General features: G+C 36.4%; 2 protein-coding genes across 6 annotated transcripts; both read right to left on the bottom strand.

The window, feature by feature from the left end:
- Window positions 1–8,136, bottom strand: LOC129576945 (beta-glucuronidase; the record flags this gene model as incomplete). Of its 4 annotated transcripts, none has more annotated exon segments than XM_055463129.1 (14): window positions 1–178; window positions 324–462; window positions 566–698; window positions 760–803; window positions 897–981; window positions 1,058–1,201; window positions 1,271–1,443; window positions 1,552–1,698; window positions 1,865–2,222; window positions 2,352–2,518; window positions 2,906–3,085; window positions 3,252–3,478; window positions 3,651–3,813; window positions 7,875–8,136. In XM_055463129.1, coding segments are annotated over 12 exon segments (1,958 nt in total), but the record flags the coding sequence as incomplete, so codon positions are not given.
- Window positions 8,137–8,358: 222 nt separating this feature from the next.
- LOC129576444 (protein deadpan-like) lies at window positions 8,359–16,200 on the bottom strand. 2 transcript variants are annotated; one of them, XM_055461562.1, is made up of 4 exons: window positions 15,206–16,200; window positions 11,377–11,472; window positions 10,524–10,830; window positions 8,359–9,655 (listed from the first exon to the last, which is right to left on the bottom strand). In XM_055461562.1, exons 1-4 carry the CDS (start codon window positions 15,491–15,493, stop codon window positions 8,694–8,696), a joined length of 1,653 nt encoding a protein of 550 aa, XP_055317537.1. In that variant the 5' UTR covers window positions 15,494–16,200; the 3' UTR covers window positions 8,359–8,693. The 2 variants fall into 2 exon arrangements, with proteins under 2 accessions (XP_055317537.1, XP_055317538.1); XM_055461563.1 differs by lacking the exon at window positions 15,206–16,200 and adding an exon at window positions 11,556–12,345.
- Window positions 16,201–17,502: the final 1,302 nt, after the last annotated feature.

Below are 17,502 nucleotides of genomic sequence, written 5' to 3'. Positions count from 1 at the left end.
CGGTTGTCAATTTTTTGGTTTTCATCGACTAGGTATGGGAATAGATCATCTGGCAGTTTCGACTGTTCCATTTGATTGGCTAGTGAGTGATATCGCTTTCGAACATGATGCGCGGCCTCCTTCGGCTGCCGATTCCGCGTGAATATTCCCTTTTTATTGCCACCAACTCGTGTGTATGCTGCGATTATTGGAAAAAATAGATTGAAATTAAATCTAAAAATTTAATTGCTTCAAGCTAAAGCCCGAGTAAAAAGTTTTTATTAAGAAGAAAAATCACCGGTCGGGTATTTTACCAAAACACGATGAAAATATATTGCATGTACCTTGATTTGTTTTGAAATCAGCAAAATTCCAAATAAATTCGCCAATAAACCATCCGTAACGCCGTAGTTGATCGAACGCTTTGAAGTGTCTCGAAAATAGCTCTCGCTGATATTCTTCAGACCATACAAATGAGGGCAGCTAAAATTCAGTCGATACAAATAGGGAAAAGTTTCATTAATCAATTAACCGTTATAAAATAATCAAATCTATTTGAATGACGCTTGATTGGAAGTTCACTTACGAAATGCAATCCTTCAACAGTATCCGCTCCATACTCGGACATCAGTACCGGTTTTTGGTGCTTTGAATTCCACAAAATTGCTTCGTCCACAACTCGAGATGTAATCATATCCAATCGGCCAGGATTTGAATACCTGAAACACAATTTTACCATGACAAAAAAAATCACACTTACACAAATACCATCACACTTACCATCCATTGTAACGATTGAAACTAATTATATCTAGAAATTGTGCCTGTTCAAAGAAGAATATTTGGTTTTTGATCAGAATGTCATTTTTTGGTATCGAGACAATTAAAAATTTTCAAAAAAGGAAAAATCAATTTACCGCTTTATCATCGTTGGGTGGGACTGCGATAGCAGCAGTGATTGGACGATTTGGATCCAATGATTTCGTGAAATTCGCCACAGCTCTGTGTTGATACAATCGTTTCAATTAAATATGAATATTAATAAAAAAAAATCAAAATAGATCCGCGGTGCACTCACTCAAAATAGGAATCTGCTTGAAATTTACTAGTTCTCGGCTCATTTGCAATTGACCACATCACAACACATGCATGATTCTTGTCACGATGAATTAATTGCTCAATGGATGCCTTGTGCTTTTCCAACAAGGCCGGTGTATAGTTACTGCAATTGAAAGAGAAAAAAATGTTAATAAACGGGTGTGTTGATGTGTGAAATTAAATGAAATTTTACTCTGTGTCGACACTTGGACATTCGTCAATGATCATGATGCCATGCTCATCGGCGAACTGCATCGATTCCTCTGAATATGGGTAATGTGATGTTCGATAGGCATTGGCACCAATCCATTTGATCAAATTGAAATCTTTGCTCAACAATGCCATGTCAAGGCCTTTGCCGCGAATCTAAGACAATATGAACATAAATTCGATGGAATAAAGGTAATAAAATATCATGAAAAATTATTTTGAAATTATTACTGCAAAATCGGAAAGTGAATGAAGCAAACTTACATCTGAATCTTCATGACGACCAAAACCTCTGAAATAAATCGGTTTGCCGTTGATCAAAAATTCTTTATTGCTCCAATGCAGCGATCGGACACCAATCTTGAGGCGATACACATCGATGTTCTCTTTGGCGGTGGTTGACAGGAACACCTGAAATAACATGAATCATGGGGAAACTAAAGATTTAACTGGACAGCTTTGAATATTCATTCAACTGCATGAATTTTCTTCTTGCTTTGAAATTGTTTCTAAGGCTTCAATCACACTAGACGATCAAACTTTGATTCAAATGTGAAAAATATATGCTCAAAATCACCTCCATCGTGTAGAGATATCCTGGCTCTGGATGCATCAAATATGGCCACCATGGTTTCACATTTTTTATTTCGATATAACCTTTGAGGTCATTTTCCGGTGATCTTGATGTAGCAACAATTTCACCTTCGCGATCTCGTATTTGGATTGTAACAAAGAGACTTAAATCCGATTGATCAGTCTTATTGGTCAATACGTGATAGAATATGCGACCGCGTTGATCGACAATATTCGTTGTTGTGATGACATCGTCAATGTGAATTATTGGCGTGGTATACAGAACAACCGAACGATGTATGCCGGCATAGTTGAAAAAGTCAAATGTGTACGTTTGCACGATTGACGTTCCATTGTTGTCGCTGTGAAGCAAAAAAATCGATAAATAACAAGCGAATTTCTCCAAGAGATTTGTTAAGAAAAGAAGTGTTTTGACACAGTTCAAGTACGTCGCATTGTCAAAATAAATGAGTTCAATATCAAATGTGTACCTTGACAACTCGGTGATTTTCCCTTGCGGTATTGTGTTGGCAAGTAATGCGTTATCACATAAAACCGTGATACGATTCTCTTCACCGTATTTCAGTGCATCGGTGACGTCAGCCTCAAACGGTAAGTGTCCTATTTCGTGTTTTACCACCATGATCCCATTAATGTACTGAACATGAAAGGAAACAATCAAATTCAATTAAACATTCAAATTAGCGGGAAACAATCAATAAATTACATACAAATGGGCGATAAAAAAAAACATTTAAAATTTGATTGCGCATACGTGCGTGAAATTGTTTACAAAATTACGAGACACGGTCGCTCAAAAACATACACATACACACAAAACACCCATCCAATTTTGGTCGGGCGAGCGGATTTGTTTACGAAAGCAAATAGTAAATAGTAACGCAGAAGAAGAAGAAGAAGCGGTGAAGAGAAGATGAAAAACAAAGTAGCAAACTCGACAGCGTTTTGCTGGACAGAACACTTGCGATTAAGCGAAAGCATTAAATATAAAATGATATATTGAATTTGATTGCACATTACTTACAACGTATGCCTCATAGTGAACACTACCGAAGCGTATCCAAACACGTTTGTTTTGTGCCCATGATGCGCTAACGAAGAATTTCCGATCATACCAGACAGTGCCGACATGGTCGCGTAAATTATTGTCTTCAGTGATATCGTTGTAACTAGACGGAACGGGCATCGGAATTGTTTTGTGCACCTGTGTAATCGCTCGATCATTGTATTAAATTTCGATTTTTGATTTTCTCTTCTCTAGAGAGAGAGAGAAAGAGATATCTCTTTCGCTCTGGCTTCAAATGCGTACGGAATGTATTTATATTTGAAAATTGCAAACGGAAAACGAAAGTAAAACCATGTACACATACCTTGCTCAGATCATCGAGATACCATTTATCCCGTATACCTTCAGTTGGTGCCGTTTCATTGGACTTCACAAAATTCCACATTCCATCCAAACTTTTCACTTCTCTCGTCTCGGACTCTCGCGGATAGAGAAGCCCCTGTGTTCGTGCATCTTTTGTACTGAACATCATAAAACCGAATACAAAACTCAGAACGTATCGACTACGTCGCATGACTCTGTTTCGGGAATCTGTTTATGACACATAAAACGGAAAAATTGAAACAAAAAAGTTCAAATCAAAAATAAAAGAAAAATAACAAACTGAACAAAGTATTAAAATAGAAAAAAATAACGATATTATATTTTTCCATAGAAGAAACTATGATAAAAAACAAATGTCTTAAAAAAAAAAACAACTCACCAAAAGAACACGCAGAACCTATGGTGATATATTTTTTTCTCTCAAACAAATTACAGTAAAAATACAATGTAGCTCTCTTTATCTTTTTTTCTATGCAGCAATTCTAATTTCTTGGCAAAATTTAACGGTGACAACACGACCACTGAACAACACTGAGTCTTGTCTGTGGAAAAAATGGTAGGAAATTCAAGCGATAAGTTTTAGAATTTAAATCGGTTTTTTATTCCTTTTTTTTTTGTTCGTAAATGCTCGTAATAATTTTGTATGCACGGAAGTGTAATAACGCTTTGTATTTTGCACGGAATCAATGTCAAATCACGACAGACCACTGAGAACGTCCGTTATTTATAATGCAAAATGGATTGCGATCTTATATCGAAAGTGATAAAGGGAAAGATTATGAGCGGCAAAACATTCCACGGAAATGGTTCAGTGGAAAAGTAAATTGTATGAAACATATACGAGAAAAACAACAGTAATTTCGGTTTCAACAAAAAGCGCGTGTGATCCAAAAATGGTGATTAGAAAAATAGGTTAAAATGTTTTTATCTTTTGCTGTGATTTGTCTTAAATATATTGAAAATGCAGATTAATTCAATTAGAGCCATTTCATGGGAATTCGGCAGCCAAAATCACATTGAGCTAAGATAATAAAAACAATGAAGAGGCTCATTACTTATCTCATACACCATAATGAAATTGATTAATTACATTATTTATAAATAAATCAAAGAAGACTCCGCCATCAATCAACTTTTTTTTTCTTCACTCTCACTTAACAAAAAAATACATCATTTTAAATATTAATAATGGGTGTTTTTGGTTTGGATTAATCGGTCACTGAACCCCCCACCAAAATAAATATATGGATTGCAAGAGGTAATGTATAGTGGTTTACGCATTGAAATCACACATATATTGCATAAATAAAATGCTTATTTGATCGTCTACACACAAATGTAATCATTCAAACACAAACATTCGAATCAAAAGAAAAAAAAACACACACACCGTTGCTCATTATAATTGCTAAATTGGTAAAGCCGATAACTTGTTCTGGTGTCAAAATATGTAAACGCAATTTTTGCAGAAGATAAATTATATCCTGACTCAACTCAACTCGGTTATGGTGACGATGATGATGATGTGATGAAATCGAAACCAGTTTGGCTTAAGACCTTTCTCGGTATCACAAATCTTTATTAAGAATATTATAAAAGAAGAAGAAAAAAAAGTTGAATAGAAAACAACAGAAGGCCAATTATCAGTGTCATTCAAAAATGTTCAGAATTAAAGCTGAACGATCAAAGTGTGGAATAGTTTTCAATTTTTTGTGCCTCAACGTATTATTTTGGAAGCTGCGTGCGGTCACAGGTTATTTTAAAAGTTGAGATTGAAAAATTCGAAAAGCAAAAGGATAAAAAATCCTGAAATGGATTCAGTTCAGAAGAATCAAAAACTAATCGAAAAAAAAAACGAAATTGAAAGTAAAACCAGAGGAGTATTCTGAACGGCGTTAGAACTTCCGAACTATTTTGAAGAGAGTTGAAGAAAATTTCTCACAAAAATCTGCTAAATGCAGAAAAAACCACAAAGATGAAAAATTTAGTCGATTTTTTTTTTCAACGGTATGAAAATGTCAAAACTCACTTTTCAAAAATTTTATAACTCGTTGTGTTAATTCAACAGGAACCAGAATTATAACAAATCAACTCCACTAAAAAAAAAGCCCATTGAACTGTTTAACTCTACAAACACTTTGGTTCTTCCTACTTCTTCTTCTGTTTTTTTTTTCTGAATTCTCAATACGTTATAGTAACGATTAGCAAGCATGCATGCTGCGCAACGTACGAAATGTATTTGTAACGACTTTTTGATGCAATGGACGGGTATCAGATCAGGAAAATACTTCATGCCAATGTATAATTAAATTGAGAAAGAAGTGGCCGTAAGAAGTGAGAAAAAAAGAGCACCGAATGAGATTGAGCATGGAATGTGTGTCAAACACAGAAGCATATTAAACTGTGTGCAACACTGTACTATTCAATTAGTGTTGATGGTGCATTTCTCCATTGAAATCAATATGAGTTGTGTGTACATTTCTCTAATGAAGCCCGTTGTCGGTTGCAATGATGCCGCACAACGAGCGGTATTGTAATTGAACTGGCCACGAGTAAATGTGAATACATATATCCGATTTGGTTTTTCTTCTTCTTTTCATTGGGCAAAAAGTGAAAATCCGCCGTGGATTGTAATCGCCGTGTGTTTTTAAAACGCGAAATTGACAAATTGATTTATATATGGGCGTGATCATTATGCGATAGTCTAGAATCTCATTTTTCTATATATGGCCATCAACATTGTTTATGCTATCACAATTGATTTCCTTTTACATTTTCAAACATCGACCGCAAAAAGTGTGTTCGCCTGTTTTGCGCTCGGTCGCTGTGTCACACAAAGATGTTCACAACTCGCATACCGCATACCGATTAATTTGCATATGGGCAATTTATCAAGCTGAAGATTTACGGCGACCGCACACGCGCACACACATACATTCAATTTCACTTTCTCAACAGAACTCTCCCGTTTCGTTAAGATTAAACCGACAAAACCGTTTCTGTAACAAATTACAATGCACCGCAAACGACGGATTCTTGGTTCGAACTAATTTGTCAACAGGACTGAGCTGGTGAAATGTAGAGTGAACAGCAATTGACGGCATAAATCCAATTTTCGATTTTATGCTCTTTTCAAACGAGGCCAACAAATTGAATGGATTCGTGTGTACTGTTTGAAGGAAAATAAATCGTGAGCTGAGAGATACCAAGAGAACGAGAGAGAGAGAGAGAGAGAGAGAGAGAGACAGAGAGACGCCACGATGAACGGAACACTATACAGTCTCATTGTTTGCAATGAATGAAACCACTTGTTATCTTAATTTCGAAACATTTTATCGTTAAATGATACATTTCAGTTCAATTTTAGTTACATTTCAAATTCTTACGATTCAGTAACACATGTAATCAACAAAGCAATATTGCATACATACACGAAACGCCATGAAGCCATACTCAAAAAAAATGCGTTCATATAATGCAATGCATAAAACGATTGTTAACGGGCGCGTATTTTTGTTTTCATGTGCGAGTCGTGATGCTTCCTCACACCATAGTATTAAATTGAATTTAATAAGAATACAAATCACTGCAGCGAAAGATGCATGTTTAAAATTCACAAAACAATCACACTATAAACAAGTCAACAAATATGATTCGATTAAACGATATGGCCAGCCCATCAGTTGTGCCGAATTAAGATATGCTCATGATTTCAAACAACAAGGAACTATCAATTAAACAACAAACAACAATGAATTAACTTAAAAAAAAAACAATAAACGGATTGTAATTGAATGAACCGACCGAAACATGTAAATTATTACAAACAACAGCCAAACAGACCTCTCTCGCGTTTGTGCTCGTGATGTTTATGTAGCTGTTGTAACAAATTTCCTTGCTTTCTCATTGACTTATCATCGTTGACTGAATGAAGCATTCGTTTGGTTTGCGCGTTTTGTTCAACTCTCGGGCACTAGCTTTTTCAGTGTTTTTGTATATAGTTTTTATTTTCCTTCGTTACTTTGGATTTTGTTTTCGTCCGGCCGATCAATATTCACTTGGTGCTCGGCTTGTACTGTGTGTACCCTCTTTATGATTTGTGATTTTCTCGTTTCGTTCACTTCTAACGCTCACACAATACACGCAACACAATTGCGACAACGACGCATTTATCCTTATTCAAAATCAGAATCATGTTTAAATAGAAGCATTTGGAAAGCAAGTTGGACTTTGTAAATTTAGAAATTGGTTTCTGCTTTTCATTTTGCTCTCTCTCTCTTTCTCTCTCTTTCTCTCTCTCTTTCTCTGTCTGTCTCTATCAGTTGAGCACGTATTCGTACTTCTCAGTCGGCACAACAAACACACACACACACACATATATATATATATATCAAACCGGCTACTGAAGCACTCGCAAATGTTTACATTAGTCTTCACTTTCGCTGTCAAACAGCTGAGTTAGTGATAAAAAGTCCATTTTTTGTGTTTTTTACCCTCTTCATGCAATAGAACCTTATTAAAATGCACTAAACACAATCCAAATATTTAACTATGTTCTAAGACACAAAATATATTCAAAACAAAAAAATTTAAAACAAATTACATTGAAATTCATGGTGTTTGCTCCAATGGATGTTGTCGAATTTTAGACACACAGTCGTGTCGCTCGTTTTCTCTATCTCCTACGCAAAACAAAAACTGAAAAACACCATGATTCTCGTTCTGTATCACTCACTCTCTGTTCGATGTATTGTATTTGTCACAAAAAAAAAATATAGCAAGAGAACAACGAAAGACAACGAAAAAAAAACTCCGAACGTTCGAAAGTCATACGTAAATCATCAGTTGTTAGTGGGCCATCTGTCAAAATAGTCGGCATTTGGTGTGTGTATACTATCGAAAATTCTAATACGAAAATTCCATGAAGCTTTTTTACCTCGGATTGCCTGCTTTTTGTCAAGAGTTTGGCTGGCTTTTAAGCCCATTAAATGCACCCATTGGATTAAAACCTGCCAACAGTTTTAAAGCGAAAACATTTCAAATTTTAAAACAAAAAAAACCGTCCCAATGTCTATTTAAATGCAGAATTTCCATTGTTTTAACGATATTCTTTATTTAGGCACTTAATATCAGAGAAATCACAGAATTATATTATGATAACGGTTTGTTTTATAAAAAAAAAAAATTAGAATTTGATGTGCTTGAATTAAAGTCTGGCTTTTTGAAAAATCATTCTCACTCGAAACAAACAAACAAACAAATACAAGACCGACGCAAAAATGTCTCTCTTAAAATTAAATAAGAAAAATACAAAAAAAGGAGTCGTGTGATGATAAGTTATTATCAAAAATCAAGTTACATAGAAGAAAAGTTGAAATAAACTTGAAAAAGTGATGAGATAGCACGTGTATGGATGCGATTTTCACCATGGTCGCCACATGTCACCGTTGCCAGCCTCCTCTGACTGATCATTGTCATTACTTGATTCTTCCGATTTGACGGCGTTTTCGTTGGTCATTGGCGGTGCTGACAGTGGCGGCGGTGGCGACGATGACGGTGGTGATGATTGCTCTGATTTGGCCCGGATTTTTGGCAATGGTTCACCATCGTCATCGTCTTCATTTTCGGCCGATTGATTTGAATGCGGTCGCTTTTTACCATCAACATATTTATAATCGGCTATCGTCTCCGATTCACTGTCTTTCATACACATCTCAAGTGAAATGGGCTTAATGCGTGATGAAATGCCGGCCGATGACTGTTCCGTTGTGGACGTGACGTGTTGCTGTTGCAACGATGGCGCTGATGTAATGGTAGAGTTGAGTAATGGAGTGGAATGCGTTGCTGTTGTTGTTGTTGTTGTGGTTGGAATCAATGTAATGGAACCACCAGACGGCGGTGTTGGAAATGCACTCAAACATTTCGGTGGCGTTCGCTGTGGACTCGATGTTTCGATCGATGTTTGTAGATCCGTTTGTGTTGTTGACGAATCGTCTATGCTAGACATCGATGATGCCGGACTCAACGGGCTCGTGTCCAAATGTTTGGCCATTTTTGTGACATTACTAAATGCACTACGCGGTAATGATTCGTTTAGATCCAAATTATTGTGACGCAATGACAATGAATCCACTGGATAGTATTGTTTCCATTGTTCGGGCGTGTTTCCAGTGTTTGGCATGACCAATGCAAATTCGCCGGATGGCAGACGCGATGGAATAAATTGAACGCCACCCATTTGGATGCGACTATTGTTATTTATCTCCGGTGTCACTGGTAAATTCAATGGCAACTGTTGATACAACGGATTCGCCGCATTGCTACTCGACGCACTTCCGAACAAATCCGGGCTGCTACTGAAGCCACTTGGCCGATAGGGAAAATCTGGTGGATGAAAAACATTTGTGTTTTCTTATTAGTTTTCTTTGTTTTTTCATTCCAGAAAAGTTTTATTGAGATTTGTTATTTATTTCTATGGGTGAGATTGAGAGTGGAGTATGTTTTTTCTTCGATTTATATTTTTGAAAAGGCGAGTATGTTTTCTGATGATTCTGTTGGCGTTGAAGTAGAGTATGTTGTAGTACCGTCTAGCCTCCGCGGTCTTCATGGTTTTCGCGCAACTGATAAAAGATAACAACATGGTGTCCTCGGCAAAGTTGTAGTACTCGAGGTCCTCTATAACTAAGCTAGAGACAGTTATCTCTTATCTCTTATCAGTTGCGCGCAAATCGCACATATAAAAAAGCAAATTTTATATGGAACTTTTTTTTTCTTATCATTTTTCGCGCTTTTCGCGGAACTGATAAGAGATAAGAGATAATTGAATTCAGCATTGTTATAGAAGACCTCGAGTGCTACAACTTTGCCGAAGACACTAAGTTGTTATCTCTTATCAGTTCCGCGGAAACCGTGAAAAACCGCGAGGACCCGCTAAAAACGAACATACTCGCTTTTAACCATTTTTAAGTCGACAGAAACTTGCTCTTCTCTTTCGTAACAAAGTCAATGAAACATACACTACTCTCAATCTCACCCATAGATTTGTTGTTTGTTTTGTCTTCCTTTTTGGTTTGATCATTCCTTTTTTCATTTGTTTGTTCAACGCTTTTTCTTTATACTTTGTTTTGCGTGTCTTTTTCTGTATCACATGTCAATTTTGTACTCATTTTTGAATGGTGTTTTTTTGTTTAAATAAAAGAAACCAAGCGATTAGATAGGCAAAATTGTAAAGTGCTCTTATGTTTATACTTACTGGTATTAGTTGAGCTACCTAATGAACTATACGGTTGTGGTGTGGCTACTTGTTGTATGCCCGTAACACAATTATTCAAATGGCCCATTAAACGCTGCTTAACAGTTGCATCGACGCCGTCAATTTGATTTATATACCGACTCACTTCGTTGGTGCAGTCAGAGAAGCCAGCTTTGAATTTATACAAAACGGTGGGATCGTTTTGTACATTGTTGGCCGCATTGATTTGGTTACGTTGCATCGTTTGCAGATATTTCACAGTCATCTCAAGAATATCAGCCTTTTCCAGTTTCGTATGTCGTGCCGGCTAATAATAAGAAAGAACATAAATGAATAAAGGAACCCAAAACGAAATATATGGAATATTGATGGAAATCAAATATATCTTTACAAAATCCATTGAGATTGATATCGAAAAAAAAGAGGGGCAAAATACACTATAATCATCTCGACCGTACAAACCGATCGACCGTCTTCATATTGGAATCATATTTATGTGCATGTATGAGTGATGCACAGCAATTTGGTTCGCTTCCTTCGGTCTTCCGTTGAGATCGAAAGCGTGGGAACGTGCAATGCATAATCGATTTGATAGCATAACGATCTCACGTAGCTCGAGCACGCATACAAAGACAGACAAATACGCACACACACACACACACACAACCATAACCATTTTCAAGAGATACACAAGCGATCTCAGATCACTGGTGAAGGGCACACTAGCGTATGCAATGTTTATGCTATCGAAATGAAAGAAGAGCTCACTCCTTCTCAATGAGAAAATGACGAACGGCTAAACCATTGCGTACAAACTACTTTGGTTGTTTTAAGTTTTCAATTCGACACTTACATCCTTTTTCATCGCTTCCAAAATTAATGTCTTCAACTCATTAAGACAATGATTTATTCTGGCACGACGCTTCTTTTCCATTATCGGCTTATTGGACTGCAAAGAAAAAGAAAACGTTCTAAATTATTTATCGGGAATTAACCAGAAATAAAGAGGAATTTTTTGAAACGATCATTTACTCTAATTTTGTAAAATGTTTTTGTTTCATAAATCCACAAAAGAAGAACCATCGAAAGATCGCCGCCAAATGATCTAATTCTAGTTGAAATTCAAAGGTTTATAAACGCATGTCAACATTGCACTTTCCTCACGTGCACATTTTTTTATATGCGGAAATATCAAATTGACTCGTGATACTATCATGATGCATCGGGCGAAACGAGACAAGGCACTTTTTTGTTTCATTCTACCGCTGTCAAAAATGACCTTTTTCAACAGATAAGCGCGCATTCTCCGCATTCATAATAAGATGTTTGTTATTTGAATGTTGCAAACATGATTTTTCTATCATCATACACTTTCTAAGCTCGTATTATTTTTTTGATTCTTCTTCTTCTTCTTTTAATTGATATGATCGCAAAAATTACGTAAATGACACTTAATTACGTATCAGGCGAACGAGAAAAAAAAACAGCGAACAACAGTGGCAATGAACGATTAGATCAACAAATTAATTTCAATTGGGCCCAATTCAAAATTATCGACATCGATCCGTAGCGTAAGTGAAACAGGCTCATAAAATCTATTTTGCTCACTATCGACCGGAATTGATTATGATCATAGTTTGTTTTACACGTCAAAAGTGTGAGAGATTTTAGTCAGCCGCCACCATCACCGTCGTCGTCACCGCCGCCACTGCACGCACGCACACACGCACACACGTACACACAAGCCAAAGCAAATCTGTCCCCATAGCGCCAAACGTTCGTTTGCCCGAAAAAATGTGTTGAGACAAGAAAAGTGAAAAGTAAACTGATAATTGATGAAACGTTTTGCACGAGCGCACGCGAACGCTACGAAAGCATGTGTTATGTGTGTATGACTAAAGTAGATTTGTTGTGTGTGATTCTGCATCAATACTGGCCGGTAAAGATGGGCATGTGTTTGCAAGCGCCGCAAGGAATTTTCAATTTAGCATCAGTTTACGTGTTCAAGATGGACTTTATTGGAATTTAAACTTTTTCCTCAAGAAAATGTTGGTATTTCTACGATTTATTCAAGCCTTATGACTCATAGTTTCAGTTTGAATTCAACAATGACTCGAGTTAGCAGAGTTTCGAAGCTTGGATCCATACTTGAATTTTTTCATCTCCGAAATCATATAAAAGCCGACTTTTAAATCCGAACTGTTCCCATCGCTGTTCTACCAATTTTTTTTTATTCCTTTGTTGATATTGTTATTTGCTGATGTCGCGCGAGCGTGTGAGCGCATGTCATTCAAATGAACATCGTGTTTTTTTCACACTTTTCGGTGTTAACACACCGACACACTGACTGTCGTTGTTGCTGCGCATCACTGGCCATATTGCAATTTCGGCACAGAAGCAAACGCTACTATATATTCTAATTGATGTGGCTCCTGAGTTGAGCCTCGCACGAATTACGCACTCACTTCGTGAATGCACAGATACAGTGTGTATTTTCAGTTGAGTTGTTAAAGCTTATGTTAATTTTTATTATCAAATCAACCGAGAAGATCATCGAAAGCGACGCAATTGACTTGGTTCGCATTTTTTTTTCTACCGTTTGTCGATGATGTAATTGTAATGTGCGTGTGTGTGTTTGTAAAAATGATAAAAACGCCAAAATTCAACTCAAAACTGATCTCAAATATTCGATAAAATATCTTCATTTATTACGATTTTAACAAATCCAATCATTTGCTCTTCATTTTGTTCAATAACAACGAGAGAAAAAAAAACGAGCAGAAAAAACTAACAGATAATCGAATCTCGTTCGAGTCTGCCGTCCGCAACAAAACGGATTGTGTACATGTGATCTCACACATCCGATTCGTTTTTCTCGCTCGCTTCACTTCTATTTATTTTTTTCCTGTTAGAAGTACGCTGTTCGTGTGGCTGAAATCGTTGGGCACGCGCATGAGTTTAAATACAATAATTGACTGTGAATAATCTGAGCGATTTATGAAAAAAAAAAAGGTAACACGAACGAAAAAGAAAACACATACTATATACATCACGTTTTTTTGTTTTTCGCTCGTTCCCCGAGATAAGTCTCAATGACCAAAATCACAAATTTTCACATCTTATTTGATAAGAACGGCAATAATCACATTGTACGTCAGCGAATAAAGAACAACAGTGATAAAATCGCTGGCGGTTTTTTTCTGTTGCTTTTCTCTTAGGATTTGAGCACGCGAGAGAAAGAGAGAGAGAGAGAGAGAGAGAGAGAACATATTTCGAATAGTGTTGCTGTTTTTTTCCTTCTTCTTCTTTTTTTTGGATAGAGAGTGTTTCAGAGTTGTGATACGAACGAAATTACGAGCCCGAATCAACTGAAATACAGATGAGATGTGTTTGGCGAAACGGACGACGCAAGGTCAGGCATGCAACAACAACAACGACATCAAAAATGTATTTATCAAACTCTGTCTGGTCATCGAGTTGAATGGGCCAACGAATGTTTTGATCTACGCAATATTATTCGCACAAAGTGAGGCAGAGAATGATTGGGATTTACTCATTAGGGATTGTTTTTTTTTGGGGCTTTGTGATAATTGCAATCAAATGCTTCTGTACATGCTATTCAGATTAATTGGAAATCACATACAATTAAATGTATGTGGTTGAACAAAAATTTGTAAATACAGTTGGTATTTCCAAAATAAAACAAGACCGCAGATCGTCGCTTCGCTCCGCTCTGCGTTCTTGAAGCTTGTAAAGTAGGACGCAACTCGCCACTGAAAGCTGTAGAACTCTACGTATTAAAATCGTACAGCCAGTCTACTCAGTTGCGGTGTTCTTTAAGGGCTTTGATTAATTTGATGTTTCACACCAAATTATAATCGTAAGCACTACATGGAATGTATTTTTAAGCGAAACTCTTAATAAAATGATATTGTATTCTTCACTTATGTGGTTTTATGTCCATTCAATTGTACATTATTTCACATTGGTAATGAAAAAGTGTAAAATTTTTTTTTTTGAGTTATCCCAAAAGTGAATTTCATGAAAATGATTTTATTTCATTTTTGAAATTAGGCGTAATTGCTTCATTTGAAATAAACAATATGGATATAAAAATGAATTAATTTACGGTAAAAAAATGTGTCCTAAAGAGTTTTAAATTTTTCTTGAAAAAAAAAAACAACAACTGCAGTAGCCTACATTCCATGTAGTGCTAATAATAAAAAACAAGAGAAGAATTACAGACATCGCCTAGATCAGATAGAATATTGATGATAGCGTTCGCATTCAAAAAAAAAAATCTTGACTTTGCTGTGGTTACTATCTCAGAATTATCGAAAGAAATGGAACCAGAATTGAAAAGTGCGATTGAAATTCCCTAATTTCAAAATTTTAATCGGTTTTATCACTTCCTTATGCTTTGTCCACTTTCTTTTTCGTTAATCCATTGAATTGCACTCTTTCGTTATCACAACTTAGCTCCAATCTGCCATTTGAAATTTCATATTTGAAACCGCGATAAAAAAAAAACAAATCATGTCGATTGTTTGAATGTGAGTGGTAGATTTGTTTTTTTTTTTCTATTCAAAAAATTCCTAATCAATAGCGTGATATTTTTTTCGTTTCATTTTGCGTAATTCACATTGGATAATGTGATGTGAATGTGATTTATTCGTGGTTACCTTTCGAAGTTCGGCTTTAGTTAGCGGTGTTTGTTGAATGGCTTGGTGATGAGATCCGGAGGGATGTTGCACTGACGGTGCTCCATATTCATTGCGTTGCTTTGCCACCACCACCGCCGTTGCTGCTGCTGCTGCTACTGCTGATGCCGATGCAGCTGAATTTGGCGAGTGCTGTGGATGCAAATGCATCGGCATTTTTGATTCAATCACTTGATTTGATCCTAGATGTAGTGGATTCGTAGTGTGATCATCTACATTAATATAATGCCCATTTCGTACAGGTGGCATTCTATCGAATTTTCGTTTTTCTTCTCACTTTTTCTTGAAAAAAAAAACACTTTTGCAAAATATTTGGAATCAATCAATTTTCTAAATGCACCGTAAATGTTCAATGTTTTTTCTTAACTTGCACAAAATCCATTTCAACCGAATGCTTCATTACACTGTTTAAATTTTTCTTTTTTCTTTATTCGCTTCGGTTTGTCAATAGTCCAACAATGTTTACAAAGAAGTCACCAACTGAGATACAATTTCACAAAATAACAATGATCGTAACTGTTCATTTAACATTTCAAATAATTTTCATGAAACATTTCGGCGTTAATTGCTTTGAGCGGTATAAAATTCAAGTTTTTCTGATAACGAAAGAAAAATCGCTTTTCTTTTGGGTTCGCACGACTTAAAATATAATGTGTTTATCAGAGTTTTTCACAATAAAAAAAAAACATTCAGAAAAAATAAATAAATAGACAATCGTCATGTTGACGATCGGTTCGGGGCACACACATTGATATATGCAGCAACCACACTCGTTGTGCGCTCTCGTTCGAAGGATGAAACGCAACCTACAACCACTCAAAATGAACTGACACTCGATGTGAAAAAACCGACAATAATATGGCATGGGTTGTTACTCTGTACAGGCGATGGACGGGAATATTGTTGTGTATATACGGCATATACGCATGCATAGCGCTTTCACAGGCGCTCACAGTTCACACGACTCCGAATCGTTCGGTTTCTCATTCACTGTGGCGTTATTCAGGTATATATGTACACGGGCTATGATCCTCGTTGATATACATACAGATCGTGTCGCCTCGTACGCACTTCGGAGGATTACGCCTGAGCGTATCTCTCTGGTGTGTATGTATATGGGTGTTTATTCGATGTATGTATGTGTGCTTGCTTCATGGGAACAACACGGAGAAAAGGTAAACTCATGAGAATCGCTTCGCTAATATGTACCTTTGTGTACAGTTGATTGACTTATAAACGGTGGTGCATGTGAGCGTATTGATGTACGGTCGGGGCCGTATGATGTACGGTCGGGGGCTATAAGGCACGAACACACAATAAAAGCGTTGCCGTTGCTTTCGAGAGATAAAGAGAAAGAGAAAGAGAGAGAAAGAGAGTTTCGCACAGTTTCCTCGTGATTCCGATTATATTCCGTCGACGGAAATAATCGACGATGCTTATATGTATCAAATTATATGATCAATAGGTGAACCTGAAACATTGCACAGTTTTCTTTTTCTTCTTCATTCGCGTCTTTTTTTTTTTTTTTTTGATCGATGTGTTCGCATCACATTTCAATGATTTTGCGTACGCTTCATTCAAGTTCACGATATCTATGCCGGAGCTAAGCACTTCCTGGCTAATCTAAAAGCCATTGAAATAGTGGCCTAAAACCGTTTTCAATCTGCGAGGAAATGAAAGGGAAGAATTTGAATACAAGCGACAATTCATCATACATTTTAATTGGGAGCATACGCGGTTTTTGGCATGTTCTTCGCTGCCATACCGCAATCTGAAGTTTAGATTCTGCACACATTATCATGATCCTATATGTGACACATATCATGATCAACAACGAATTTGAAGAGAAATTGTAACCATGTTTGATAAGCGGGTAACAGTACTGCTCGAATTGATATGATTGTGACATATTTTTTCTTCTTCTAATTTTGAGCAAAACAAAAGCAAAAAAGTCATCAAGATTTCTGTTAACATTAAATACAACCAGAAATAATATAAAAAATTTCTTTTTGCAAAAATTTCAATCGAATTTTCTCATCTTGTCGCTTTCGGCTAACATTCTTAGTCAAAGAAGTGTAAACCAAGCTTCTGTATATACAGAAGCTATAGGCAACATTTAATAAGAAATCGGCATCGAGAAATACAATATCAATTAAACTAAAATTCAATTTCGTGTGTCATATTCACATCCCCTCGCCAAACAATAATTCCGCATCCGAATTTGAAAAGGGATTCATTGATCGTCGTCTTTGTTTGCG

This window comes from Sitodiplosis mosellana, unplaced genomic scaffold, assembly GCF_009176505.1.
Source record: "Sitodiplosis mosellana isolate CC-2019 unplaced genomic scaffold, AAFC_SMos_1.0 Smas_scaffold_6191, whole genome shotgun sequence".
Lineage (NCBI taxonomy): Eukaryota > Metazoa > Arthropoda > Insecta > Diptera > Cecidomyiidae > Sitodiplosis > Sitodiplosis mosellana.
Note: the sequence above shows the minus strand (reverse complement) of the source record. Positions and strands in the feature narration are given on the sequence as shown.